Below are 26,928 nucleotides of genomic sequence, written 5' to 3' on the forward strand. Positions count from 1 at the left end.
ATGTGTTTAAGATTTATTCATATTGACGTTTTCATGTTTATTGCTGTCTGGGCTCCAACCAAAGAAATGACCATAATTTTAATACCCATTATCCTACTAATAAACAATATGATCATTTCTCATATTTTGCCATTAGCACTTGCTGGAGCCAAAGGGGTCCCCTTCAGGGAGGAAGGAGGGAGCAGATGCTAGGGGGCGTCTGGGGTGCTGGCGATGTTCTCTCCTTTTATCCTGGGTGGTAGCTGCAATGAGTGTGCATGGTTGGACAAATTCACTAAGCTGTACACTTCTGATTCAGGCACTTATTTGTGTAAATGTTATAGTTCAAAAAAATTTTTTTAAGTATAAGTAAAGGAGGGCAGGCAGGGACGTGCCTGTACAGGTTTCCTGGTTCACATATACAGAGTCTCTCCGGGGGGCCTCCTAGAAAGGGAACTGCATCTTCACCTTTCCTAGATGCTCCCACATTATGATCCAAAAGGTGTGCAAACCCACTATTTTTACCCACAACCGGGCACGAAGGGCCTTCCACAGGGAAGATACAAACTAACTGCTGGAGGAGGATTCAGCTTGGGTATGTGGGCGAGGAGGAAGAGGTCAGTGTAAACAAGGGACAGCGGTGGGAGTGAGGCCTGGGGAACCCCAAGTTCTGGACTGTAAGGTGCGGGGGCCGTGGCTGGAGACTGGGCTGTAGAGGGAGACAGGGGAGCAGCAGAGGCCCAGGAGCCAGGCCTGGAGTTTGGGTTTTAATCATCGAGGGACCAGACAGGATGAAACTAAAGCCTACTGGAGGACCAGATAACCACGCCCTCCCCTGTCCCGCCCAGCCTCACGCCCTCACTGAGCCACTGCGAAGGCCCCGCCCCAGCCCAGCCATACCTCCTGGAATCGCTCCAGCGTTGAGACAAAGGTCCGCTGGTAGAAAAGCAGCTGCAAGCGCTCGTGAGCGTAATTGTGGCACAGCTCCTCAAAGGTGGCGGCCCGGTCTTTGCCCTGGTGCCGGGGGTTCTGAAAGCCTGGAGAGTCCACCACCATGATGGAGGCCATGGAGAGGTGGTGGGAGGAGAAGGATCTGGGGGGAAAGGAGAGGGGCCCCGAGAGGACAAGGACTCTTAAAACCCCATTGGTCCAAGCCTCCCACACCCCTGCATCACAGAGATGGAGAAACCAGAGCAGCATGCTGGGCGGGTCTGCAGATCCAGCAGATCTCACCACTTGCAGGCTGTGTGACCTTGGGAAAGTTACTTAACCTCTCTGAGCATGGGTTTCCCCCCACTGTTAAATGGTGGTAGGGATGAGTAGGATGACCCCAGGGGCTGCAGTAAGAAGAGAAGGAGTTGAAATATGGAAAGTGCCTCCCATGGACACCGCAGGCCTTCAGGAAACGTACTCTCTCTACCAGGCCCAGAGTGGAGAAATGACTTAAGGTCGCACCACAAATTGGCTATAAAGTTAGGACTAAAGTCTCCTTTTCTTGCTTAGTGACACGCTGCTATAGAAAAACAATTTTGTTCAGTGCCTGTCTCAGTTTACAAAGATCTCTCAAGCCATCACCTCCTTGGAGCCTCTTGACAAATCTATCAGGGGGACAGAGAAGGGATTATTCACATCAAAAAGCAGGAGTTAAGAGACTCTGGAGAAAGTCACACGTGGGCTCCAACCCTCGCCCAGCCACGGAGGGGCTGTGTGTCTTGGGAGAGTTGCCTGACCTCTCTGAAACTCAGCTGTGAAAGGGCTAATGATGGAGATGAACTTAGAAGGCTGTTGGGAGGGTTGGATGTGATAAGACATCCACGGCTCTGAACGTGGTAAAGCGGTCAGTGTGTTTTCTGTTATTATTATCATTAGCGTGACCAGCTATACACTTCGGAGGGCCCTTAGTTTAAACCTGAGCTCTTTGCTGTTATTTGCTGAGGTTTTCCATTTGTAAAATGGGGCCAGTAAGATCAGCCACCACATAGACATGCATGAAGATTAAATCAGTTAATGTTCAGAAAGCCAGACGCCTTCTAGGTGCTCATAAATGTAAGGGTAGTGGGTATCGTTATCACCAATACACCCATTTTATGGAGGCAGGCTCCCAGAACCAACCAGGAAGCAGCCGCCCTCCACTGGCAGTTCACCAATAAATACTTCTTCCCCTGAGCACGCATGATCCCCCTGGTTTCTAGATAATGTGTCTGTGGTCTCAGAGGGTAATTACTCCAGCAGCACGAGAGGGGGCCAATTCTGTGTCTGTGGAGAACCCCACCTGCACTGTTGCTACACACCAGCCTCATCCCCTTAACAGGATGTCAGAAGCCTAGTTACGCCTCCTGCTTTCACAGAGGAGGGAGGGAAGCCCTTGCCCCAGCTCTGGTTTGGCCACACTGGAACTGCTTAAAGATTTCCCGGGGCTCACAGCAGCACTCACCACGGTAGAAGACAGAGGCTCCCGGCAGTACTACCTGCAGTATTTTATGATCACGATTAGGAAGAGCTGTTTACAGACACTATTTCTTTTTTACTTTATTGTTTAATTTTTTACTGATTTCTTTTAATCCTTACAGTGACCCTGAAGGAAAGAGTCATTTTTACAGATGCAGAAGGAAAGGTCAGAGAGGTGAAGTGATTCGCCGAAGTCACACAGCCCACAGGTGGCCAAGGTGGAATTTAAACCCAGCACCATAAGACACAGCTCAACAAGCCCCTCTCCAGCTCAACAAAACCCCACTCTGCTAAACTCCCCAGACTCCCCAGGTTTGGGCTCGTTCATACACTGCAAACAGGCTGCCTCTGTAACCAGGAGAAGGTTGCCATTACCTGTTGACGAGCGAGACCACGGCGGCAAAGACCTCTTGGTACAGGCCCGAGGCCATGCCCTCCACACACTCCACTCCTGTCATCTTGAGCGCTACAGTGGGGAAGAGGGGCGGGTTGACATCCCGTGGTCAGGACCTTGCCTGGGGCCGAGGTCGTCGCTCCAGTGCCATCACTACTGGCCTTAGTGCATCCTCCCCCACCGCACACACACACCTCCCCCTACTGCTGAAATGACTTACGATCTTAGGACCAAGTTCAAGTGTCCTACCAAGTCTTCCAGGGTCCTGTGTGACCTGGCCCTACCTCCCTAACCTCCACTGTGATCTCCTGCTCAACCCTCAGGGCTCAACCCAACGTCACCTCCTCAGGGAAGCCTGCCTTGACCACCACCACCACCCCATTAAGCCAATTCCCAGGTCTACCTTGCTTTTTTGAAAATTTTATTTATTTTTCACACTGAAGTCATGATTGACATACCAAAAGACCTGTACATTTTTAATGTATACATCCTGATGAGTTTGAAGTATACACCCATGACACCATCACCATAAACACACCACAAACATAACCATCACCTCTAAAAGTTTCTTCCCTCCCTCTTTGTGTGTGTGTGTGTGTGTGTGTGTGTGTGTGTGCGCGCGCGCACACGCATGTGAGATAGGAACTTTTAACATAAGATTAACAAACTTTTAAGTACAGAACATGGTATTGTTAATTACAGGGACTTTGCTGTACAGTAGAGATATTCATCTACCCTCTAGGATTTATTCATCTTGCATAAATAAAACTATGTGCCCTTTGATCAAAATGTCCCATTTCCCCCTCCCTCCACCGCCCTGGTAACCACCATTCTACTCTCTGCCTCTATGAGTTTGACTTTTTGAGATTTCTGACGTGAGTAGTATATTATTCAACAGTAAAAAAAAAAAAGAAAAAAAAAAAGAAGGAAATGCTGCCATTTGCTACAACACGGATGAACTTGGAGGATGTCATGCTAAGTGAAGTAAACCGGACACAGGAGGACAGATCTACCCTGATTTTACAGCACTGCCCACAGCACACCTGCACTTTGTGGTTATTTCGTTAACCTGCATCTCCCCCGCCCCGCAACCCAGGCAGGGAGCGCCCTGAGGGTGAGGGCTACCTCTGGGTTTGCTGGCTCCAAACCCCCAATTCCTGACACGTAGTAGTTACTCAGTAAATATCTGTTGTTCCCTCTTTCTAGAGGGAAATTTGGCAATTTTATAGTAGAAGCCATAACATGTTCATATACTTGGACTTAACTTCACTCTTAGGATTTTATTCTAATGAAATAATTCAGAGCAACAAAGATTTCTAAGTATGTATGTTCTCCCAATTGTTGCTTAAATTGGCAAAATAAAATCACTTTTTTGAGACAACCTGAACATCCAACAATAGGAAACGGGTTAGATAATTTGTAGTCCATCCATACAAAGGAATACTTAAAGTCAGGTCTAGAAGAATACTGAATGAGATGGAAAAGTGCCTGCCCATAGCGTTAGGAGGAATTAAAAAAGCTTAGAAAATTATTATAATGGCATCCCCAATTTTGTATAAATACACACACTGGTCCCATTAGAACAGCCAGCCTTGATTAGGGGTCACTGAGCATAGCGGGATAAGGAGTGGAGGGCTCAGATCACAAATATTGACCCTTAGGTTTTGCTTCCATCCACAGAATTGGAAACACAATTTCCAAATCTGCACACACTAGTGTCTAGAGAAACAGTTCTGCTTGTACATTCCAGGCAGCCCACTGCAACCCCAAAGCATTTCCCATCCCTGCTTTAACTCTGCCCCCAACCTGGGTCGTTGCTAGGCAACCCACAGCCTCCCAGCATCTCTCATAAGCTTGCCGGTCCCCTGCCTGCTTAACATCTACCCTTGAGACCTCAGCCTGAGAGGATGACTCAGCTTCACCAAGCAGCGTGTGCACACATCTGTGCTCGTACGTGTGTGTGTGTGCACATATGTGCATTGTGTGCATGTGATGGTGCGCGCACATGCATGTGTGCGCGTGCCTGTGCATGGTATGTGTGTGTGCCTGTGTCCGAGAGGAGGTGTAACCATTAAGCAGACCCCAGCTGACACCAGAGCACAGACCTGGAAGGCAGTGGAGTCTCGGTGACACCAGCCATCAAGCTGAAGTCCCTGGCAGGTAGAGCAGCCACGGGGATCCGAGGGGCCTCTAAGAGAAGGACCCCAAACCACAGTTCCAAACAGTGCTACCCACTAAGCCCAGACTGTGGTCTCCGGGAGAGCTTCTCTTGAGAGAGTGTGCAGCGAGCCCTGGGGCTCCACGGGGTCCCTCTGCCCTCACCTTCCGCAGCCACAGCATCTGGCTGCAGAAGCTGCAGACCTGGGACTCAGCACACCTCACTCTAGCAGGTGCAGTTCAAAGCTCCTGCTTTTCCCCCGGGTCTTTTCAAGCACCCCCATTCCTCCTGCTGCTCAGGCGAAAGTCCTAGAAGGTGTCCTGGCCCCCTGCTTCCACCTAGGGCCCATGCCATCAGCTCTAACTGTAAACTAGACCTTGAACTGGTCCACCGCATCCCATCTGCTCCCACCTCCATCACCTCACCAAGGTGACTTGTACCCATTCCCACTCATTCCCTGATCTTCCTCCAGGCTGAGCTTCATGAATACAACAAATCATGCCATTCGCCTGCCTGTGTCCCTCCATGGCTTCCCTTGGTCTGAGCAGAAAACCCCTAGTTTACAGACTATTGTGTCAGCTGACTCCACTGAGCTCTCCAACCTTATCTACTGTCCTCCCAGCTGGGCCAACCATCCTGGCCTTATTTCTGTTCCTCAAACTGAGAGGTGAGTCTTCTGCCTACAGCGTAGGGGCTCAGCAAACACAACATCCACTGGAAGTGCACTGGTCCCTTGGCACCATCCACAGCGTCCCCTCTTTGCAGCATAGGGCCCCCTCCTGGGTTTCAGCAGCCTTTGACCCCTGGGCAGAGCTAACTAGCTGACCATAAGCACAGCGTCAGAAGGAGCCAAGTCCATTTCCAGGGGAGTGGTTTCCCCTACACCTAGAAGGTCTGCACACCGTAGACCCTCAGGAAGTCCTCGATGGACAGTGAAAGGGTGCTGGTGTGTCCCCAGGGGCTGGCCCCGCAGGGACGCAGCCCACCCAGAGAGGCAGCAGCGCGATACCTGAGCTGGCCCCCTCATCCTCCTGACCCCGGCGGCTCGGCCCAGACGTCATGCACTCGATGATCTGCCGCAGGTGGTGCTTGAAGGTGGCCGTGTTCAGCTCCTCGTACTCACAGCCCAGGGCCTCTGCCGCATGGCTGGCCGACTCGAAGTGCATGAACTGCTTCCGGCCCACTGTGCAGGGGACAGAGCAGGAGGAGGGTGGTGAGGTCCTGGGTGGGTGGTGGGCGGGCGTCCAAGAACACCTCGGAGAATCTCGCCACCTCCCACCCTCAGCAAGAGCCTGAACAACTGCCCAGGCCTGGGCCCCCAGCTGATGGCCCCGGGCAGGAGACGCTTTCCCAAGAGACATGTTTGTCCCATTTCCCTGTCATCTGCATTGCTCACTTTCCCAAAGCAATTAAAAATACCATGGGGAACACTCTAAACATGGAACTGGGGAATGGTAAGACTTACCCACCCACATATCCACTTACCTATCCATCCACCACCCCTGCCACCCACTGACCCAGCCACTCAGCTACCCACCCAGCCACACATCCAACCATCTAACCACCCTCCCCTTTATTCAATACATATTTCTGGAGCTGTTACTATGGAACAGGCACTGTGTCAGCCTCTGGGAAATCGGTGATGAGCAAGACAGACAAAGTGTCTGCCCTCACGGAGCTTACAGTCTTTTGAGAGAGGGAGACAATAAACAAGTAAGCAAATAAATAAATATTTCAGGTGATGCAATTATAAAGTTATTTTTTCCCTCTAAGGAGAAAATAAAGCAGGGTGATGGGGTCAAGAGAAACTGAGGAGTGGCTACGGATGCGTGGTGGTCAGAGGCGGCTCTGTATGAGGATGTGACAGGTGGACTGGGGGTATGAAAGATGAGAAGGAGTTGGCCACACAAAGAACCAGGGAAGCGCTTTAGAGGCAGAAGGAGGAGGTGGTGCAAAGGCCCTGAGGCAGGAATGAGCATGATGTGTTAGGGAAGTGCCAAGAAGGTCAGCGTGGCTGGGATGTAAGCGGGGAGGGGAGTAACCAGACGAGGTTGGAGAAGCAGTGGGGAACCTCTCTATGGACTATTATAATGCCACTTAATATCAGCCACAAAGACCGTACAACATGGTCAATTCTTATTTTCAAAATGTTAAATGAAATGGACTAGAAAATCACGCCACAGTATGACATCAATTGTGTAAATCACTCTAAACTGCTATGAAGACAAATAACGAAAAGGAAATATATCCAAATACGAACAATCAGAGGGTAGGGGGAACTTTTTATTTTCCAAACTTTCTGCAGTGGTTCTGCACTAACTTTGTAATCCAAATTTTAAAAAATAATGACTTATTAAAGCAAACACTAGTTCCATCCTTAAGTAATTTCCTCCCAACTCCTATCTTCCCATAAATGTGCTTCCTTCTTTGAAATAAGAATCACAGCTGCCAACAGAGATTTCTCAATCCATCAGAAAGAGATCTTAAGGGCCCAATTCTTCAAACAGACATCTTAAAGAATCTAGACACCTGGTCTAAGAAAAATGTGGAAATTTGGAAAAAGACTTTATCTGGGGCCTTGACGATACCCAGGACGAAGGAGCTCTGGCCACTGCTTATCGAGGTCCTCCTACATGCCCGTTATTCTGCACTGATTATCTCAAGAACAGCATTTTATTACCTCCATTTTAGAGACTGAATCTCAGCTTTGCCAGAGAGGTTACATGGCTTGTAAAAAAGTCCTGCCACTTTATTTTAATTTTTAAAAAATTTTTTTTTCTTTTTGGCTGCATTGGGTCTTTGTTGCTGCGCACGGGCTTTCTCTAGTTGCGGTGAGCGGGGCCTACTCTTCATTGCGGTGCTCGGACTTCTCATTGCAGTGGCTTCTCTTGTTGCGGAGCATGGGCTCTAGGCACATGGGCTTCAGGAGTTGCAGCGTGTGGGTTCGGTAGTTGCGGCACGCGGGCCCTAGAGCATGCAGGCTTCAGTAGTTGCGGCACGTGTGCTCAGCAGTTGCAGCACGTGGGCCCTAGAGTGCATGGGCTTCAGTAGTTGTGGCTCACAGGCTCAGCAGTTGTGTCTTGCGGGCTCTAGAGCGCAGGCTCAGTAGTTGTGGCGCATGGGCTTAGTTGCTCTGCGGCATGTGGGATCCTCCCGGACCAGGGATCGAACCCATGTCCCCCGCATTGGCAGGCGGATTCTTAACCACTGAGCCACCAGCAAAGTCCCTGCCACTTTAAAAAATGGTGAAGAAGGTAACAACGATGGTGGTGATGACGTGGTGATGATGGTGGAGGTGATGGTGGAGATAAGATGATGGTGATGATGACAGTGGTGATGGTGATGATAGCAGTTACCACTCAGTGACCCCATTTTATTCAACATGTCATCTTTGTTCAGCTCATGGCTTTTGGAGTCAGAAAGTCTGTCTTGGAGTTCCAGGGGTGACACAGAAAAAAACTCAATACGTGCAAGTTGTAATTACTTCTTCTTATTATTATTACTATTATTGAATCTTCACAAAAGTCCTCAAAAGCAGTATTATTCCCATTTTACAGATGAGAAAACTGATTCGGAAAAGTCACCAGAAATCAGACTAAGTGGAAGAACTATCTCCCCAAAATCAATCCTTGCAATGTCACCTTTAGGAAATCTGTCAAATCCTTGTGTCCCTGAATAGGACTTTCTTTTAAATGGACTCACTGATCTTTTTCACGGACATAAATACCTTGTGAAAGGAAATGTTATAGCACTAACTTAAACAAGAATCCATTTGTTGAAGGAGGATGTGACCACCAGGTGACCTGCGAGCTGGCCCTGGGCAATTGGAAGCTCCTCAGCCCTTCCCCTGCCCTTGGAATATACCTCCAGCCCCTCCCCCACTCACACGGTGGCAGCTGTTACAAGGACACAGCCTTGAGGGAGGGTCTCCGTGACTGAGCCTAGTTCCAGCCTCTATAAACTTTAAGACTCTGGCGGGCGGGGGTGGAGACCTACCCTTCTTGCAGCATCCAAGACAAGCCTTGCGTGTCAGGTCCCTTGCATATTACACCTGCCACCCACCAATCTGGAGTGGCTGCCTCTTTCTTCAGTCTCTCCCTGCCCTCCACCACAGTGGGGGCCAGTTTCTGAACCAACACTGTGATCACTCGTCACAGATAGAAAATAGAAATAAATACGTGTACAGAAATACCATTAGATTCTAATTAGATACAGTTACCTGGGAGTCCGAGGTCTGCTTTCTCTTTGTTGAAAAAGGGAGATTAGCAAGTATTACAGAGAGGAGTTAAAGGCTACTAGCCCTGAATGAGATTTCCTTCTTCCTGTGATGGGGTTGAAAGTGAATTAAACAGGAGATGACTGTCTAGGTGGGCAACGTCCTGCCCCTCTCCTGCCCCATCACCTCCACTGCCACCCTCTGAAACAGTCTCCCACACTCTGCCCACAGTGACCTATAGCCTCACTGAGCTGGGGAGAGCTCATGAAGGGGCTCAGCAATGGCTGTTTCTGAAAAGAGGAGCAGGAAATGGACTGGGCAGGCCTCTCTAGGTCCCGCCTGACTTAAGGGGCATATTTCCAAGTGTGCTGAGCAGCGTCCCGCTGGTGAAACCCAGGAGGCACATGGGAGCTCTGCCGGGAAAACGTATTTCTGCTTCCAGCTCCCGAAGGCTGGCCAGGCACCAAATCCAACCCCATGGGCCCCTCTGTCTTCGTCCAGACCTGGGTGGAGGCCACGCCTTCTCAGTGGAGGCTGAGAACCCTGGGGCAGCACCTGCGGTGAGGAGAAAGGGGACTGGACAGGAACACAGGCACCAGAGCAGACAGGGTCTGGGTCCCATTCCCGTCATTCCCAGCTGTCAGCCCTTGGACCAGTCTCACAGCCTTTTTGAGCCTCAGTTTCTTCATCTGCAAAACGGAGTCATAAAACCTCAAACACCTCTTCGCTGGGCTGCAAGGACTGGGCGAGATGGTGGCACGTGAGGCTCTGAGCAGAGCACCTGGCCCTGAGAAGGTGCTGGACAAATTTGAATTCCCTCCTCCACCTGCAAAACCAAAGAGGGCACCATTCACCCCAACCCGGATTGCCCCGTCCTGGGGCTGCAGGGACTCCTCCACAAGATCTGTCTGGTGCTTCACCGAGAGCATGTGTGGAAGGGATAGTGAACTGGTGAACTCCGGACGCCGGTCACGCCCAGGGACTCTGAGCCCACCGAGGTCGTTTCTCCTCCAAGGAAAGGCGGACACACGCTGGTCTCAGCACCTTCCACCAACCTACCCAAAGCCGGGGACAGAGCTATCCTCGGAATGCCACCGAGGTTGGAGATGCCAGTATACAGAGGGCTCCAGCCCCCGCGAAGCCATCACCAAACGAGCGAGGACAGCCACCAAGCAGGGAGCGTGTGCCGTGTGCCAGGCACTGTGCTAGCACTTCCCCCGCCTCATCGCTTTCCTCTTCTAAGCCCCTGAGATCATTCAGATATGGAACGGAGTAGGTCAGGTCTCGTTTCCTGTCCAAGGTGGTTCCAGGAGTGAGGGGCAGAGGGGGATTCCCACCCTCCCGTGCTGATGTCACACCGTGTGCAGCCGCCCGCTGTTCTGTGCCAGCAGAAGTCTGTGTGGTCACTGCTCTGGCCTAAGAGAGCTGGCACGAGGAAGCCTTCAATAAACATTAATATGGTGAGTGATGAAACGAAACAAGGAGTCAACGACGAAATGAACATTTCTCGCTGCTGGCCAGCCCTGCCCAAAGTGGCAGATCTCCAAGATTTGGGAGAGAGAAACACTGTGTTTCCCTCTCCCCCCCAAACCAGCCCATCTGAACCTCAGAGCTGCCTTCTCTAACAGGAAAGATCAAACAGAAGAGAAAACAAAAGGGGGAGAGGCAGAGAGACACAGAGAGGGAGAGGCAAGGAGCCAGAGATGGAAACAGACAGACAGGACCAAAAAAATCTTGGAGGGGAGGGTCTGTGGATTTTTCCCCGCCTCGTAGCCCACCCCGTAGGGGATTCACACACTCTATCGGGAGGCTTTCCTGCCGTACAGCAGGAGGCGAGGAGGCTGTGCCCAGAATGATCCCAACGCCAAATGCAGAGATCACTTCAGGCATGTGCGTTTGGCTGCAGCCATTCTGCCGGTCACGGGTGGGAAACAGGACCCCGTGGCAGGCGGGCCCAGGGTTCGGCTCTGCGATGGCGATGGGCTTTCATGCACACCATCTAGGAATCCTCTGCCTCTTCTTCTGCAAACATCACACAAGGACATGTGACGGTGACCCGCAGGAAATGCTCCCTGGTGCCCCACCCGTCACCCACCCTCTGTCTCACCCATCCAAGAAAAAGAATCAGAATGCAAACGCCCAACAGTGTTACAAAGGCGGCCTTAACATCACAGCATCACACAGCAGCACCTACAGTACCCCTTCCCAGGGCCAGGCACTGGGCTTGAGCGCTGGACACCGCTGCCTCATTTAGCCCTCCCTGCAGCCCTACGAGGTCAACGCTAGTATCGCCCCTTGACTTATGAGAACACTGAGCCGCAGAGAGGGTGACCTTCCAAGGTCATGCACCTGGTAAGTGGCAGAGGCAGCATCTGAACTCAAGCCTTCTCACTCCAGCTCTCAATATGCTAACCGTGGGCCCGTGCAGAGGAGCCTTCTCTCCTAAGGGGGTACTGTTCTGAAACCAGAGTCTAAGGTGAAATATCAAGTACCCTGAAAATTACCCTTGAGGATCTCCTGAATTGCCCATAACGTACAGTACTGTAGCATGTTTCCCTAAGTCCAGCACTGCCGGCTTCCCCTCCAGTGGAACACCAAAGGAAATGGGTCGCTTGCTTTTAGGGCCCGTGACATATGAAAAAATATGTATCTGTAACCACTGGCCTCACATTTGCCTTTGCATGGCTGGATTTACATAAATACAATGCATGTCTGGTAGGACCGCCCACCCTGAAACAGTTCTATATTAAAGAACTACTTGCAAGTACCAGCTCTATTACTGTGCTCAGTGGCAAATGGCCCGCGCATCTCGCCACGGCCTGGAGGATGCACACCTGGACACGTCTACACGGGGGGGGGAGGACGCTTGTATGACCCTGGCTGATCTCCCAACTGCCTTGCGAGGTCTGCAGGCTGAAGACTGTTAGGCCTGATTTATAGTAGAGGCCACCAAGACCCAGCAAGGGATACCGCCCTGCCCTGAGTCACACAGCTGGTAAACGGCTGAGCGAGAACCTGAGCCTAGGTCCCCAGACCCCCAGGTCACGGCATGGGGTTAAGGGCGGCTCTGATACTCCCAACAACCCATGTTAGACCTAGGTTGCACGTACACGTGGGCTGCAGGTCAGGTCAAAAGGAAACGGGGGCAGACTTCAGAAGGCAACATGGTAGGTGGACCAGAGCAGAGCTGTTGCTGCCCCACAGTGTCCCCCTGGGGCTTCCTGTACTCCCTACAGCTGAGGGCCTTCTCTCGCACTGGCATTTGCTGAAGCACAGGGCATGGGCGGATGTGGCACGGAATTAACATTCCCAGCCTTCAAGCAGTGACAAAGATAAGGCCCTCTGAGTGCGATAACTCGGGTGCGCGCTCTACGCTGGCCCCCAGAGGTCCCTAGTGGGAGGAGCCCCAGTTGCCCACAGCCTGGTTTTGGTGACACTCATTTTTTTTTTTTTTTTTTTTTGCAGTACGCGGGCCTCTCACTGTTGTGGCCTCTCCCGTTGCGGAGCACAGGCTCCGGACGCGCAGGCTCAGCGGCCATGGCTCACGGGCCCAGCCGCTCCGCGGCATGTGGGATCTTCCCGGACCGGGGCACGAACCCGTGTCCCCTGCATCGGCAGGCGGACTCTCAACCACTGCGCCACCAGGGAAGCCCCGGTGACACTCTTTTTGGCTGCCTTCCTTCCCTCCTTCCCTTCCTCACGCCCCTCCCAGTGCTTCCTGGGATCTCCTCCCACATTCAAGTCTACCCCTTGAACCCTTGTCTCAGCAGCTGCACCCATTTAAAGTGCCAAGGCTCAGAGAGGGCCTCAGAAGGTTCTCTGAAAGGGAGCCAAGTTCTTGGCACGCTGCTCTGTTGTGTGTGCGCCTTTGTCTATCATTCAGAAGCCATCTGCACATCTGAGGTGAGGCCTGGCCCCAGCCAATGTGCTACCAAGGGCAGGGCTGAGTCAGAAACTCCCCAGGTGGCCAAAGGGATATGGAGCGGGGCACAGAAGCCACACGGCTGGGGCTCAGAGTTTCCCAAAGGGGCTCCTCATAGCGGTTGTGCCATGGAATGTTCATCAGTGTCACCGGGGAAAAATGAATTCTGTATTATACCAATTTGGTCATTGCTTTGGTGAAACAAGTTTCTTAACTTTGGGCCATCTCAGAGCCTTTAAAGTGTATCATATGAAGCTCCAAGAAGGGGATGTTCTGTTCAGACTTACTTGGCCTTGGAATGCTTTTATAGAGTATCTTGATCTAATGTCCCAGGAGACACCGGTTTAGGAAATACTGGCTTAGCTGAGAGAGCCCTCGATTAACCAGGTGACTGCGGGCAAACTGCTTTACCTGAGTCACTTGCCCAAGATCACTCTGTGGTAACAGGCAGGAGGGGATTTGAAAAGAAGAATGAATAAAGGAGAAACGAGAAAAAGAAAAAAGAAGAAAAGGAAGGAGTAAGGGAAAGTTATGGAACTGTAGTTTCTGAGCTGCTCAGATCCGCCTGCAAAGGCAGGTTTTTCCCTTTATGCTCAATACAAAAAAAAAAACGAGAAAGAGGAAAAAATAACATGACCGTTCTCCCCTCATGCACCGTGAGTTCAACTGCTATCAATTACTATGACCTCCTGCATTTATTAATAACCAAGTTACTTCTCCTTCCAACAATAGCCATGCTGCTGCTGAACTACTGAATGTTATGTGACTTATTTATAACGCCGGCACACCCGGTTCACATTTCCTCACACAGAGGTTTACAGTTCGGAGGCCTGTGAAGGAGGAGGCCACCTGCAGGGAACAGATAAGCCTAAAAGGCTGTGGGTGCTACGAGAAAAGGCAGCGCTCCAGAAACAGACTGCGCAGGTTCAAATCCCACCTCCGCTGCCAAAAGCCACGTGATGTTGGGGAAACCGTGTCACCTCTTTGAGCCTCAGTTTCCTCCCCTGTAAAATGGGACTCTACCCCATGGAGTCCTTGTGAAGCGTCAGCGTGGTTCCAGGTGCAGATCGCTTAGCACAGGATCTGCTGGATAAATGTCTAGAATTATGATCACACTCTGAGAATTCTGCTCAGGGACGTCTGGTCAAGTTCAATTGTTGGGATCCTGGAAAATGGGACTGTCTTAAAGGCCAAAACTTTGAGTCTCTTCCTGCATCTTAGGGCTCCCGCCTGTTCCTGCTGTTCCCGGGTGCCACGCAGCCCTGCAAACCTGGACAGACCTTACAGAAAGTCACCTGTCCATCTGCAGTCAGCGCACCCCGTAAGGCCTGGCCAACAAGCCGTCAATAAATCGCTGCTCAGTCACTCATAATCCAACATAAATCACTGCTCACGCCCTAATCAACTGGAAAGACAACACGTGGACCAGCCCTGATGCTCTAGCATTCTGGATAAAGAGGGCTTGCTGGACGAATCAGCTGGGGCAGCATCCAGTTAAACCAACCAAAATGGGCTGCTTCCCTGCAGGCTGCTCTAATCTTGAGTATGCCAATGTGCATCGGGAGTTGACAGGAGAAGGGGAGCATGGGTAGGGGTCTCCTGGACTAATCTGATGAAGAGGCTTAAGGGGAAAGGCGTGGCACCTTTGGGATGTTGGGCAGTTGTGGAAAGAACCAGAGGCTGGGCATCCAAAGGCAGTTTCCACCTGGCTGCAAGATCTCAAACAGGAAATCTCACCTCTCTGAGCCTCAGTTTCCACATCTGTACAATGGGATGGCTCCTCTCCCAATGGGTCATTATTAGGATGAAACAAGACACTGGGTGTGAAACTGCCTGGGAGTGTCCCCAGAGCAGGTAATCCGACCTGAGAAGCAGAGTCACCAGGGAGACCTCAGTCGAAGGCGTCACTCATCACCTGGGGGAACTGCAGGAGCCAAGGCTCAGGGGTGGGACCAACAGCCGGTGAGTGACCTGTGTGAGGTCACACAGCTAGTGAGGCAGAAGCCAGGATTAAACCCGGCTCTGGCTGGCCCCCAGTCCAACGCTCTTTCCATATTCAAGGGTCCCTCACCAAGGCAGACTGAGCAGGGGTCCCCCTCAACTTATCACACTGTCTCCTTTGAAGCGGGGGCCCAAGGGAAGCCCACGAACAGTAGCTGGTGTCTCCGGAGTACTCATCACATGCCTGGCCCTGTGCTAAGCACTTAACCTCATCAGTGCAAGAACCATATGAAAAGGTATGATTACTAATTCCCCATTTATTTATGACAACTGTGGACCATCCGGCAGAACGTGGCATGAAGAACAGGAAGAAAGGCTTCAAAGACAGAACTCCTCGGTCCCAAATTGAGCTCCTCCCCTTCCTGAGTCCAGGACCTTAGATAACTGCCTTTATCTCTCTGAGCCTCCACTGACTCACCCACAAGATGGGTATAACCCACCATATAGGGTTACAAGGATTAAATGGAATAACCATGCACAGCACTTAAATCACGCCTGGCAGAGAGCAGATCCTCAGTAAACAGTAACAGTTACTAACCCCATCGTTAAGATCATCATCACTGCCGTCAGCAGTATTGTTATGCTCTGTCACTGAAGGGTGAGACATGCACGTACGGTGAGGTCCTCACTGAGCTACAGCCTCCTGGAGTCTATGATAAGCAAGGCTAAAAGAGACGCCCGAGAGTGTCCATCCATCCCCACTGGGCAAGTCCTTTCCCCTCTCTGAGCCTCAGTTTCCTCATCTGTAAAATGGGGTAATGGTGCCTACTCCAGGGGATCACCGAGATGGCCAAAGCTCTTAGAATAGTACCTGCACCTTGTAAGCACTGGATAAATGTCAGCTGCTGTTATTACTTATGGGAAACAGAGGCCAGAAGGAGGGGAGGGGCTTTTGCAGGGCCACCCAGCAAGAGTGGCTAAGCCAACCTGAAGTCGGGTCTCTCGGGGGTTCCATCCTCCTCCCCCTGCCCTCCTGAAGCCCGGGGCTGCCGGCAGGGAAGCCTTCTAGCATCAGCCACTTCAGGGGTTTGTGGCTTTTTGTTTGTTTTTTGTTTTTTTTGCGATACGTGGGCCTCTCACTGTTGTGGCCTCTCCTGCTGCGGAGCACAGGCTCTGGACACGCAGGCTCAGCGGCCATGGCTCACGGGCCTACCCCCTCCGCGGCATGTGGGATCTTCCCGGACCAGGGCACGAACCCGTGTCCCCAGCATCGGCAGGCGGACTCCCAACCACCGCGCCACCAGGGAAGCCCGGTCTATGGCTTTTATAATATAAATGTTTACATCCCACAGCCGCCATTCCAGCTTAACAAATGAATTCAATATGCTTAGAAAATGCAGAATCAATCCTTGCCTGTGGCCCAGAATAGGCCCGGCTGTGGCAGCTGTCAGGCAGGGAGCCAAGCCACCAGCTGGGGGCCTGTGGGCATGGAAAGGCAGGCGGAGGACAGGGCCCAGGCGGGGACCAGCTTCGGGGGGGCGGGGTCTGCTCTAGGGACACATGGTAAGCCTCTCTCAATCCCGCAGCACCGGTGCCAGGGACTGGCGCCTCGCAGACGGGGACACGGAGGCCCCAGGCCTTGCTCGGGCTACCACACCTCTGCTCACCGAGGCTCTTCTGTCTGGAGCATCCTCCCTGATTTCCGCTGTTTGAGAGATTCGGTTCAAGGGTCCCAGGCCCTAGGACCCCTTGGGTGGGGCTGACCCCTCTGAACTTTGGATGTCTCCTGCCTAGAATTTTCTCCTGGCGTCTCCAACGGGCCTGTCTGGGTCTCCCTCCCTTGATCAGATGGAAATCTCATCTTGGAATGTAAGAATGGCGTTGCTGAGGGCCTACCACCCAATAGGCATAGAGGAGAAGAAGAAAAGGAAGAAAGGAGGGAGAGGAGACAGAGGAAGGAGAGCAGTAAGGGGGGAGCGGAGGGGGAAGAGGGCGAGTGGGGGAGGAGGAAAAGGATGAAGAAAAGGAGGCCACGGGGGTGGGGGGCGGGGGGGATGGAGCAGCATGAATGCAGCCATGGCCCAGGTGTTCAGAGACCCAGCCTCCAGTCCCACATGCCCCCGGGCTTGTGAGGCTGCAGTGAGCCGACCCTTGTGAATACAGGCAGGGGAATCGAGCCGCGAGCCGCGTCCATGGAAATGTTCAACCTCAAACATGCCCCGCGGTCCAGCAGGCCCAGGCCACCACGGCTCCAGCACGCTCACCCCTGCACCGCCTCTACATACAGGAACATATGCCCACGTGGCGCTGTTTAGAACCCCCCAAAGCAGCAGGAGACTGCCCAAACGCTCATCAGCCGGAGAAGTGCGACATCGACTGAGGCCCCCTCGCCAGGCAAGCCCTGCAGTTAGGGGAGAGAACAGGGGCGCTGCTGTGAGCCACGGGCAGAGAGGCCCTGGCACGCGGAGAAGCAGAGCACGTGGAAATGGAGCCGGTGTGAACCTGTTTATATTATAACAGTGACAGCCAGCCACCCCCGTAGTTGTCATGTGCACAGGTGTAGCTCGTGCTCAGTCTAAAAGGCCTGAGGGTGAGGCCTACACCGGGGACACAGTGACACAGCCACGGCCACTCTCTGCTTTTGAGAGGGACTGCAGCCACGTCTGCAGCCACAACTGGGGGAAGGGGCCAGGGACTCGATGTGTTACTGTTCCAGCTACTTATGAATCTATGATGATTCCAAATTAAAAAGTTTAAGAGGAAAAAAAAAAAAAGCCAGCCTGTTAGGGCAGTGGAACTAGCCTGGACCACACAGTCATGGTGAACACACGACATGACATGACACACCTGTCAAATCCCAGAGAATGCACAACACCAAGGGTGAACCCCAAGGTAAACTGAGGACTTCGGTTAATAACTGTGTATCAGTATTGGCTCATCAGTTGTAATAAATGTCACCTTTGCACCTTAACAACGGTCACCTTTAAGGTCAGGAGGATCAAGGGAGTGGGGGGGGACCTGCTTTCGACATTCTGTGTTCGTCTGTATTGTTTCCATTTTTCATTGGAAGACACTTTGCAGTATTATTTGTGCAGTTGTTCTAAAACAATAAAAAGAGTAAAACACTTCGCCAAGTGCTTGAATATATGGCGACTGCTTTGCTTTGACAGCATCACTGTTACACTCTCCGTGGCCTTCCGTGCTCAGCGTCTTATCCGGGCTTGGGAAGCATCAGGCCACCTCCTCCTATCCTTGGACGGACTCCCCTGGCTGCTAGATGTCGGGCGGGGTCCCAGCAGAAGATAGGGGGCTGGGTCCCTGTCATCATTACCATCGTCTCTTCTTCCTGCAGGCCCCTCGGCGCTCCCCGAGTTACGGTCCCATCCATTCAGGGACTGATGTCTTTATAAGGACAGGCGCGGAGTGGTGGCCGACTGGCAGCCTCCCTCTATCACTCCATTACAGGGCCCCCCTGGGTTATACATGGGCCCGACTGCATAATATATTAGGCAATGGGGTCAGCAACAAGTAGACTGGCAAATTTAGTAACAGACAAATAATTAAACCTCCCATCAGCCTTCAGAGCCAAAGGAGAGCGAAGCAACTGGGCCCTCAAGGCAGATAACACATCCTTGTGATTTGGGTTCTGAACAGCACTGTCATCTTTACGGAGTAATGAGGGACAGCAGGCAGAGTGACAAAGGGGCTCAGACTTTCTAGGGAGGGTGTACATCCCTTACAGCTACGGGACCACAGGGACTGGAGAGGATTAAAGACCAGCCCGAGTCACCTTTGTAGACTCAAGCTTTGCCGGGCAAATGCCTGGATGGTGGGCAGGTTTTCCATTAACAATAATAATAGCAATAACAACAAGGGTGGCCGGGCTTTACACACTCAAACTGAATAACTTAAGCCTCCCAAGGACTGTTATCCCCATTCTACAGATGAGGACACTGAGCCTCAGAGGTGGAGAGAGTCACAGATCACGCAGGAGAACTAGGGTGAAACACAGGTCTGCCTGGCCCCAGAGCCCATGCTGTTAGCCTCGATTCCGAGCTCTCCTGCCTCGGTTCTGCTTAGCGGATGCCCTTCCAGGTGAGGGAACGGAGACTGGAGACTGGGGCGGAGCTGAGAAGCTGCTCTTAGAGGGGAGGTGGAGGTCCGAGCACCCAAAATGCACCCAAGGACTGGGCCAGATGAGTGGCCTCATAGAGGAGAAGGACACTAGCTTTGGAGGCAGACAGGCACTGATTCTAACCTTGTCCACCACGTGGTGCTGTTTGGCCTCGGCAATGTTACATAACCTCTCTGAGCCTCAGCAGCCTGAACTGCCAAGTGGGAATTCCCTCCCTACCTACCTGTCATGGTTGCCGTGGGAATTAAAGGAGAGAACACAGGTAAGTGACTCCCAGCCTTGGGCTGACGTGCAGGACAGCAAGACCACGGGAGCATTTTGTTCAGGGAACATTCCTGAGAAGAGGGTCGTGACTGGTTTTAATCTCACACAGCCAAGAGGTCCTGAGACAGAGAATTGTTTCTTGCTGCAAAAAGGGCTCCTAGGGCTTCCCTGGTGGCTCAGTGGTTGAGAATCTGCCTGCCAATGCAGGAGACACGGGTTCGAGCCCTGGTCTGGGAAGATCCCACATGCCGCTGAGCAACTAGGCCCGTGCGCCACAACTACTGAGCTTGCGCGTCTGGAGCCTGTGCTCTGCAACAAGAGAGGCCACGATAGTGAGAGGCCCGCGCACCGTGATGAAGAGTGGCCCCCGCTTGCCGCAACTAGAGAAAGCCCTCGCACAGAAACGAAGACTCAACACAGCCATAAATAAATAAATAAATTTTAAAATTAAAAAAAAAAAAAAAAAAAGGGCTCCGAGTTCCTCCTTGCTTTACTCTCCTGTGGGAAAAGGGTCTTTAGGGGCATCAGAGGATACTGGGGGGCACTGGTAATAAGTAGGGAGCAGACATCCCAGGAGCATCCTCCTGCCAGGAGGGAGCCGGGAAGTATCTCCAAGCTTTGTGATGCCCTGATTCACAACAGCAGCTCTGACAAGTGCCTGGCACTGAGCTCAGCCCTTGACATACATTTCACTTCACAGCAGACCTGTGAAGTCACTACTGTTTTCAATCCCATCTTACAGGTCGGACAACTGAGTCTCAGAAAGCTTAAGTTCCTTTCTCAACCAACATATCGCCACACCAGTATCTCTCACCTCGTCACTCCCCCATCCAGGGCTGGAGTCTAGACTGCCTGGCCCTTGAAGCTGTGACATAGAGCATGGCAGCAGTGACACTGCATGATAGCTGAGGCCAGCTCAGAAGAGGTGATGCAGTTTCCATGCTGCTCTCTGGAAGCTTCCTTGGAGCCCCGAAGCCGCCAGGCCACAAGGAAGCCCAAACAGGCCCATGCTGGGGACCCAAGATCTGAGGCTCGGAGAGACGGAGGTGCCTGGCTAGTCCCGGCGACTCCAGCCCCACTGTTTCTGGGTCAGCCACCCTCTGACCGCAGCCCAGCCAAGCCCTTCCAAACTGCAGACCCCCAGGAGCTTGGGGAGATAAAAAAATGATCATTGTTCAAGCCACGGAACAACATGGGGCTGATTTGTTATGCAGCAAGGTCACGTGACCAGTCCCAAAGCTAGCAAGTGCTGGAATCCTCACTTCCACTTGAGCACAAGACTGTGTCACTCCTGACTGCTCTGACCACTACCCCACACTCTCCCTGGCCCTCAGAACCTTCCTTGAAGCTGTGGAAAGAGCACTGGACTGAGAGTCTGGAACTGGACCCCGGTTCTGAAGCTGCCGATCACTAGCACAGAGGTTTCACCATGTGCCCTTAAGCAAGGAGCTGCATTCCCTGGGGGCTTGAGTTCTCCACCCCGACCCGGCCCACGTCAGGGCGGGCTTTGATGCCAACAGATGACAAAAAGCACTTTGCAAAGAGAAGGGAGTCAGGGCTTGCTGAACCCCGCCTATGTGCCAGGTGGGCGGGATGCAGCCATTACCTGACTAACGATGCAGAAGGTAGACAGGGTTTTACCATTTTACAGGCACGGAAGCTGCGGTCCAGAGAGGTAAAATCTCTTGCACAGGTTAAATCACACAGCCAGGGGGTGGAGAAGCCTGAACTCACGGCCGGCCCCGCCCACGGCAGGGCCCAGCATGTCCCTCCTCCCCCCCCTCCTTGTAAAGTGAGCTCCAGAGAACATCTGTTTGCTGCCATTCAAAACACATGGGTGCCAGCTGATTGTTCCATGGGCCACATTTTGCCAAAGGAAAGAAACACGAGGCTGGATAAGTGGTTCCCTGATGGCTCCTGAGGGACAGCCCAGGCCATGAGTCTTGGTTCACAGCAAACCACCCCGCGTCAAATCACCCAGGGGTTTCTGCCTGCCATACCGAGGCAGCCCCCAGGGCCCCCTCCCACGGCCTTCCCAAGGGACCCAGCAGGGACAGTGAGCCTGAGAAACAGAAAGGAGGTGGAGACAGTGCAGAGAGAGGGAAGGACACGGCCTCTTTATGATGACCGGCCAAGCCAGGAGCCACCGGGCCTGCCCAGAGCGAGAGCATTACTCGCACCGCAGCCGTGTGTGAGACCCCAGACGGTTCTCTGCCGCCCTTTCTCCCTCTTCCAGAGGAGGCTCGGGCGAGCCCCAGAACTTGGCCGAGGTCACACACAGTTAAGTAAGAGCCCAAGCTGAGCCCTGAACCCAAGACTAGCTGACCTCGAGACGCCCGTGTCGCTGCTCTGCCACATTCTGGGTGGGGGGGGGGGGTGCCCTCTCTGACTCCGACGCTGCCCGGGGCACTGCTGATGACAGGGTGATCCAGAGCCCCACAGGCAGCCAGACTCCTGGGGTCAAGAACACCAAGTCATACGGGCTGGAGGGACCCAGAAGGTGGTGGGGGAAGGTCACGGTGGCAGCGCCCTGCAGGAACTCAGGGGTCAGTGGGGGCCTAATGCCACTCTCCCAAGAGAGGAGACTCAGGAGCCCCCAGGAGTGTGCTGGGGCCATGACTGATTAAAATGATTTAATCAATCATGCCTGTGTAATGAAACCTCCAAAAACCCCGAACGATGGGGCTCAGAGAGCTTCCAGGTCACTGAACACACTGAGGTGCCGGGGGGTCACACAGTGAAGGCAGGGAAGTCCCTTGCTCTATAACTTGCCCTGCACATCTCTTCTGTTTGGCTGTTCCTGAGTTGTATGCCTTACGATAAACAGGCACTGGTAAGTAAAAGCCCTCCTAAGTTCTGTGAGCCATTCTAGCAAATTATCAAACCAAGGAGGGGTCTGTGGGAGCCCAACTGTATAGCTGGTCCATCAGAAGTACAGGTGGCCCAAACTTATGAACAATGTCTGAAGTGGTACAGTCTTGTGGGCCTGAGCCCGTAACCTGCACTAACTCCAAGTAGTAACAGGAGTGGACTAAATTGTAGGACACCCAATTGGTGTCCAGAGAATCAGAGGACTGGTTGGTGTAAGGAAAGCCCCACACATTTGGTGTCAGAAGTGTCATGAGTAAAAACAGGGCACCCCAGTGAAAAAGTGACATCACCAGCCCTTGGAGCCTGTGAGGCCAGAAGCAGTGGGACACAGGGCCAGGGAGACCAGAGGTGTCGTCTCAGAGGTTAGGCTCAGTGCCTGGGCAGACCTGGGTCCACATCCCACCTCTGTATTTAGCGGTGTGCCCTTGGGGATGAGGATGAACCTCTCTGGCAGGCCTCAGTCTCCTCATCTGTAAATTGGGCATCTAATAGTTCTCGCTCCTCCTGGGCTAGTCTAAGGCTGTGCAGTGACATCACGTCTATAAGCACTCAGCACAGGGCCCAGGAAAACAGGTCAATTCTCCCGCAAGGAATGACCCTAACAGCCCTCTGCAAAGTCTAGGGAAGGGGAGTGGTCTTTGCAGGGAGACCGGCTGTGGTTCCAAACCTCACTCTGGAACATACTAGCTGTGCAACATCAGGTAAACCGCATTCCTCCTCTTATAAAACCGTGAGCCAAGTCCTGTGCTCCACGCGTTTGGCACTGACTCATTTAATCCTCATGACAAGCCTACAAAGTGGGTGCCATCATTAGCCCCATTTTACAGAGGAGGAAACTGAGGTTCAGAGAAGCCAAGCCAGGAGGCTGACTCTTGCCCATGGCACTATCCTTCCTCACCAGGTTATTGTATGAATCCAATCAGATCAAAAGGCACAAGAGAGGTACAAGTGCTTCTGAAACCATCAAACGCTAAACCAATATTAGTGGTGGTTGTCGTTACTGCTGAAACAGTTCAAACATCCTAAGTCCAGTTATAAGGCCTGAAATCTACCCACAGGAACTGATATTGGCTTTTAAAAACAGGATCAGGACTTTCAAAATAAGTTAAGGAAGCTGGGTGCGCTGCGAGGAGAGCATCGTATTAATGAAAAAAAAAACCTGATTAACGGAAATGATTCTTAATATATTTCGAAATGATCTGTTATGACACAAAGCAAAGACATTTATATATGACTTTGAAATTCTTAATAGCTGATTTTAGAGCAACCTATTATTAAATCTTCCAAAGCAGAATATATAGTAAGTAAATCATGAAGCAGGCCTCTCAGGCAGACTGACAGCAGCTCCTCTTAAAATAATTTATAAGGTGGGGTGGGGGGAGGCTGGGAGGAATTACTGCCATAATCATGTATTAATAAAATATTTATAAATGTGCCTTTCTCTTTTATCGTTACAGGCAGCCACAGGTATGAGTCCCGAGCCCACATAGAGGGGGTGCCCCATGAGCCTCAGGAGAAGAAAGTCAGGCATCAAACTTCTCTGGTGACAGGTCAATAGACTGGGGGCTCCCTTAGCCTCCGTTTTGTCACATCAGAGGCAGAGAGGTTTCAAGCGTGACAATGGAAATCGGAAGGTAGGTCCCAACCGCCTTGCTCTCTCCCTAGGCTTTGCTAAGTGCCGGGAGGGAGCAAGCCTATTTGAGTTGAGCAAAGCAGAGAGGCATGTGGCTGCGACACCCTGGGAGAGTCACCTAACCCAGGCTCAACAACACAGTCTACTGAGGGACTGCCTTGAGCTAGAAGCACGGATGACCTGTCCACCACCCCTCACCCTGGCCATTCCGTACATACCACGCCACACGTGTCCCTGGCCTGTCACTACAGGTACCTGTCTGCGCCTCTCTGCTTTCCTGGCTGCCGGAACATGCTCAGCTCATGCATGGGGCAGGCTGGAAGGGCAGGGGGGAATGCTCCCCAGGAGCAACCTTCAACCAGGGAGAAGCAGGAGGCGGTATAGACCAATATCCCGGCTCCCTCGCCCCTCGGGTAATACTCGATGAGGAGACATGTTCTTCAGAGTCTCCCAGAGGTCCCGAGAGATACTGGCCCCCCACTTCCCAGAGCTAATCCACTCCTTAAGGCTCCAGCATCACCTGCCTTTCTTCCCTCACTTCCCTATTGGTTCCTCCTGATACCCCCTCCCCCAAAGCCTACATGCAATTTTTGTCTCAGGGTGTGCCTCCGGGGAAAGCAGCTTAATTCAGCTTTCTCTTCTTTACTCCATTTAATCCTCACACCAACCCCAGTCTTGGCCCAATGAAAGAGAAGGCCTCTCTGAAACTCAGAGAAGTTTGGTTTTGAACTCAAATCTGCCTCCCTCAAGTGCCCACAGCCTGGAGTTTTTTGGAGGGGGCTGTGTTGGGTCTTCGTTGCTGCGCGGGCTTTTCTCCAGTTGCGGGGAGCAGGGGCTACTCTTCGTTGCGGTGCACAGGCTTCTCACTGTGGTGGCTTCTCCTGTTGCGGAACACAGGCTCTAGAGCGCAGGCTCAGTAGTTGTGGTGCACGGGCTTAGCTGCTCCGTGGCATGTGGAATCTTCCCGGACCAGGGCTCGAACCTGTGTCCCCTGCATTGGCAGGCAGATTCTTAACCACTGCATCATCAGGGAGTCCCCAGCCTGGAGTTCACTGCACCTAGACCTTCTGAGCCTCAGTTTTCTATTCTGTAAAATAGGTTTGCTTCCTTCCACACATCCCCAATCTATAGATGCCTGTGCCCCAACTCTAAACCTTCCAACAGCTTTTCTGATCTGAACTGTGCAATGACATCCCCAATCCCAGTCCATTTACAAAGCTGGCTGATTTCCAAATGGTCAGGGCGTTGAGCATGGCCCACGGCTGATTTTTGGAAAAGGCAAGTGGCATTTGATTTTTCCATGTTTGCCCAGTTAAGTATGTCTGCCCTTGGCTTGGACCAACTGTGGACCCCCTACCCTACCTATTTCTGACTCAGCATAACTTCTAGAAATGTCCAAAATCAAATCAGTGGACCAATGCAGCTCAAGTGTATGAAAATCAAAAGAACAGGCCACAAGGCCCACGGGTATGGGAATGGCACGAATAACATGCCAGCATATTCCAAAGAAGTCTGCTGCCCCACAGAGGAATAGCCCAGAATGTCAGCCAGAGTCAACACACAGCTCCAGAGGACAGACCTCCATGCCCACATGTATCCATTCAAACAGCAAATTCCAACTCTATGTTCTGGGCCCAAAGGAAGCCACTCTCTAAAGGAAACAGCGAGACAAAGACACAATCACAGTATAAGGTACCACAAGCCCCACTGCTCTTGACAGTGACCGTCTCCCCGGGACCTTTCGTAGTGCCAAACACAACGGCACGGGAGTCTGGTTAGGGAAGTGAGGAGCCTTGAATGCCAAGTCAAGGAATTTTACTTGATGTAGCGGACAAGAGACAGCCTCGGGAGAAGTGTAAGCAGGGAATGGCACAACAGGTCTACGTTTTAGAAAGGAGCCCAGTGGCCACAATGAGGGTGGAGCCAAGCCATATGCAACGACGCTACCTCAATAGTCCAAGCAAAAAAGGGACTAGCAAATACTTAGTCTAAGGTGATAACAGTAAGAATAGAAAAGTCAGGACAGAAATGCTGTCACAGAAAGTATCTACAGGGCAAGGTCAACGACTGGATAGGGATGGGGGAGGGAGACCAACTTGAAGTAGGGACAATAAGCAAACAGACAGTTAAGGCTGGGGAGCAGGTTTGGGAGGAGAAGGAGAGCGGGGTGAGCTTCAGCGCACATGGTGTGAGCATCTCCAAGATGTCTAGACAGGTAAACATCACCTTCAGCGCGTGGACCCAGCCTCCTCTCACCCGTTTCAGGGTGTCTCTTCTCAGCACAGTAACCACTAGCTACATGTGGCTATTTAAATGTATGTTAATTAGAATTTAACGCAATGACAAATTCAACGCCTCGGTTGCACCAGCTGCATGTCAAAAGCTCGACAGCCACGTACAGCTAGCGGCCACCCTACTGGACAGAGAACCTCCCCCTATCATCACAGAAAGTTCCACTGGACAGTGCTGGGTTACGCGGTTGCTTGAAACACCCAGCCCACTGCCTTGCCTGGTTCGGCAGCCTCCCCGAGAGCAGTCCCAGAGACGTGGAAGGTGACAGGCTGACCCTGTCCCACCTCACGGAAAGAAGGGCCTTGTCAGGCACCTGCTGGTGGAGAGAGCCGGCAGCCCAGGTGAGCCCGGCGGCAAGCACGTACCTTTGCAGGCCCCCGCCGCACCCAGGTGGTAGATGGCTGCCAACACCCGCCAAATGGCCCTCTGCTCGCTCTCCAAAATGCCCAGCGTCTCCATGGCGCCCTGGAGCTGGGCGAAGGCAGCCGCCGCCCTCTGCTTGTCTTCAGGCTGAGAGCAAGGGGAGAGAGGAGGACAAACAGGCCGTCACGGTGGAGGAAATGCAAACTTGCAAGTGGAAGCAGGGCTCGGTCTGAGGGGAATGTGTGGTCATTTTACGACCATGGTAAATCACCCATGATTAAGCTGGGGAGGACTGACACACAGAACTCAGGC

General features: G+C 52.3%; 1 protein-coding gene across 1 annotated transcript in view; it reads right to left on the minus strand.

Moving 5' to 3' along the window:
* The window catches only part of MYO18B (myosin XVIIIB), a 221,074-nt gene that overhangs the window by 165,724 nt on the left and 28,422 nt on the right, over window positions 1-26,928 (minus strand). The window contains exons 11-14 of the mRNA XM_030859841.2: window positions 26,619-26,763; window positions 5,989-6,162; window positions 2,803-2,893; window positions 880-1,072 (exon numbers count right to left, since the gene is read on the minus strand). Coding sequence (XP_030715701.2) covers window positions 880-1,072; window positions 2,803-2,893; window positions 5,989-6,162; window positions 26,619-26,763 — 603 coding nt within the window. The remainder of the gene's footprint in view (window positions 1-879; window positions 1,073-2,802; window positions 2,894-5,988; window positions 6,163-26,618; window positions 26,764-26,928) is intronic.

The sequence above is a fragment of the Globicephala melas genome, chromosome 13, assembly GCF_963455315.2.
Source record: "Globicephala melas chromosome 13, mGloMel1.2, whole genome shotgun sequence".
Taxonomy (NCBI): Eukaryota; Metazoa; Chordata; class Mammalia; order Artiodactyla; family Delphinidae; genus Globicephala; species Globicephala melas.